General features: G+C 52.3%; 1 protein-coding gene across 2 annotated transcripts in view; it reads left to right on the forward strand.

Annotated features, from left to right (window-relative positions):
• PTCD1 (pentatricopeptide repeat domain 1) overlaps window positions 1-1,138 on the forward strand; it is a 23,393-nt gene that overhangs the window by 3,933 nt on the left and 18,322 nt on the right. For both annotated transcript variants that reach the window (XM_017533683.2, XM_017533682.2), the window contains exon 2: window positions 291-769. In XM_017533683.2, coding sequence (XP_017389172.1) covers window positions 317-769 — 453 coding nt within the window. In that variant the 5' untranslated portion in view covers window positions 291-316. The remainder of the gene's footprint in view (window positions 1-290; window positions 770-1,138) is intronic.

Consider the following 1,138-nt stretch of genomic DNA (forward strand, 5'->3'; position numbering starts at 1 on the left):
TTCAAGCAATTCTCCTGCCTCAGCCTCCCGAGTAGCTGGGACTACAGGCACGCACCATCATGCCCAGCTAATTTTTGTATTTTTAGTAGAGACGAGGTTTCACCTTGTTGACCAGGATGGTCTTGATCTCTTGACCTCGTGATCCCCCCGCCTCGGCCTCCCAAAGTGCTGGGATTACAGGAGTGAGCCACTGTTCCCAGCCTGGGCCCATACTTCTAACCACTTCTCTCTCTCTGCTTTTTGTGATTAGGAACTGAGTTGACTCTCTTAATTTTCCTGATATATACCAGGTCCTGGAGGGACAGGAAAGCCAGAAATGGACCTCATGAGACTCACTCGACTGTTCTCCAGGGCTCGCCCCATGGGACTGTTTATCCTGCAACACCTGGACCCCTGTAGAGTCAGGTGGGCAGGAGGCAGGGAGCGGCTGATGCGGCCAGTGTGGGCGGCCTTCAGCAGCTCTTCCTTTCAGCTCTCCCTTGGCCAGGAGAACACAGGCAGTCTGGGCCCTGACCCGAGCCACTCCAACCCCACGGCCACTCAGGAGGAAGATGAAGAGGAGGAGGAGAGTTTTGGGACCCTTTCTGACAAATACTCCTCCCGGAAAGTATTCCGAAAATCAACAGCCCAGTTCCATAACCTGCGGCTCAGGGAACAGAGCAATGAGGAAGATGAGCAAATGGAAACAGAGCCCAAACTATGGCGAGGCCGGAGAAACACCCCATACTGGTACTTCTTGCAGTGCAAACGCCTGATCAAGGAAGGGAAGGTGAGGAGCGCTTTAGGTTCTGAGGCTCCTAGCGTCTTTCCCCTGGCAGCTCAGTGTTTTGCAAGGGGTCACCCGACCTTCTCAGCCTCTAAGTGTTGGGCTGCACAGGGCCCGGTCTGTGGACCTCCGCTCTTTGCATTGGCTGAACTGCCAGCCTCATGGCTATAAGTATCCCTGCCCTTCTCAATCCTTCGCTGCAGTTTTATTTTATTGTATTTTTATTGTAGAGATGGAGGCTGCACTGAGCTTATCTTAACCACTGCACTCCAGCCTGAGTAACGGAAAAGACTGTCTCAGAAAAAAAGAAAAGAAAAGTGAATCCTCCACATCCTTCTGGAACTCCACATCCTTCTGGCATTCCCTACTTTA

Source organism: Cebus imitator, unplaced genomic scaffold, assembly GCF_001604975.1.
Source record: "Cebus imitator isolate Cc_AM_T3 unplaced genomic scaffold, Cebus_imitator-1.0 Scaffold82, whole genome shotgun sequence".
Taxonomy (NCBI): Eukaryota; Metazoa; Chordata; class Mammalia; order Primates; family Cebidae; genus Cebus; species Cebus imitator.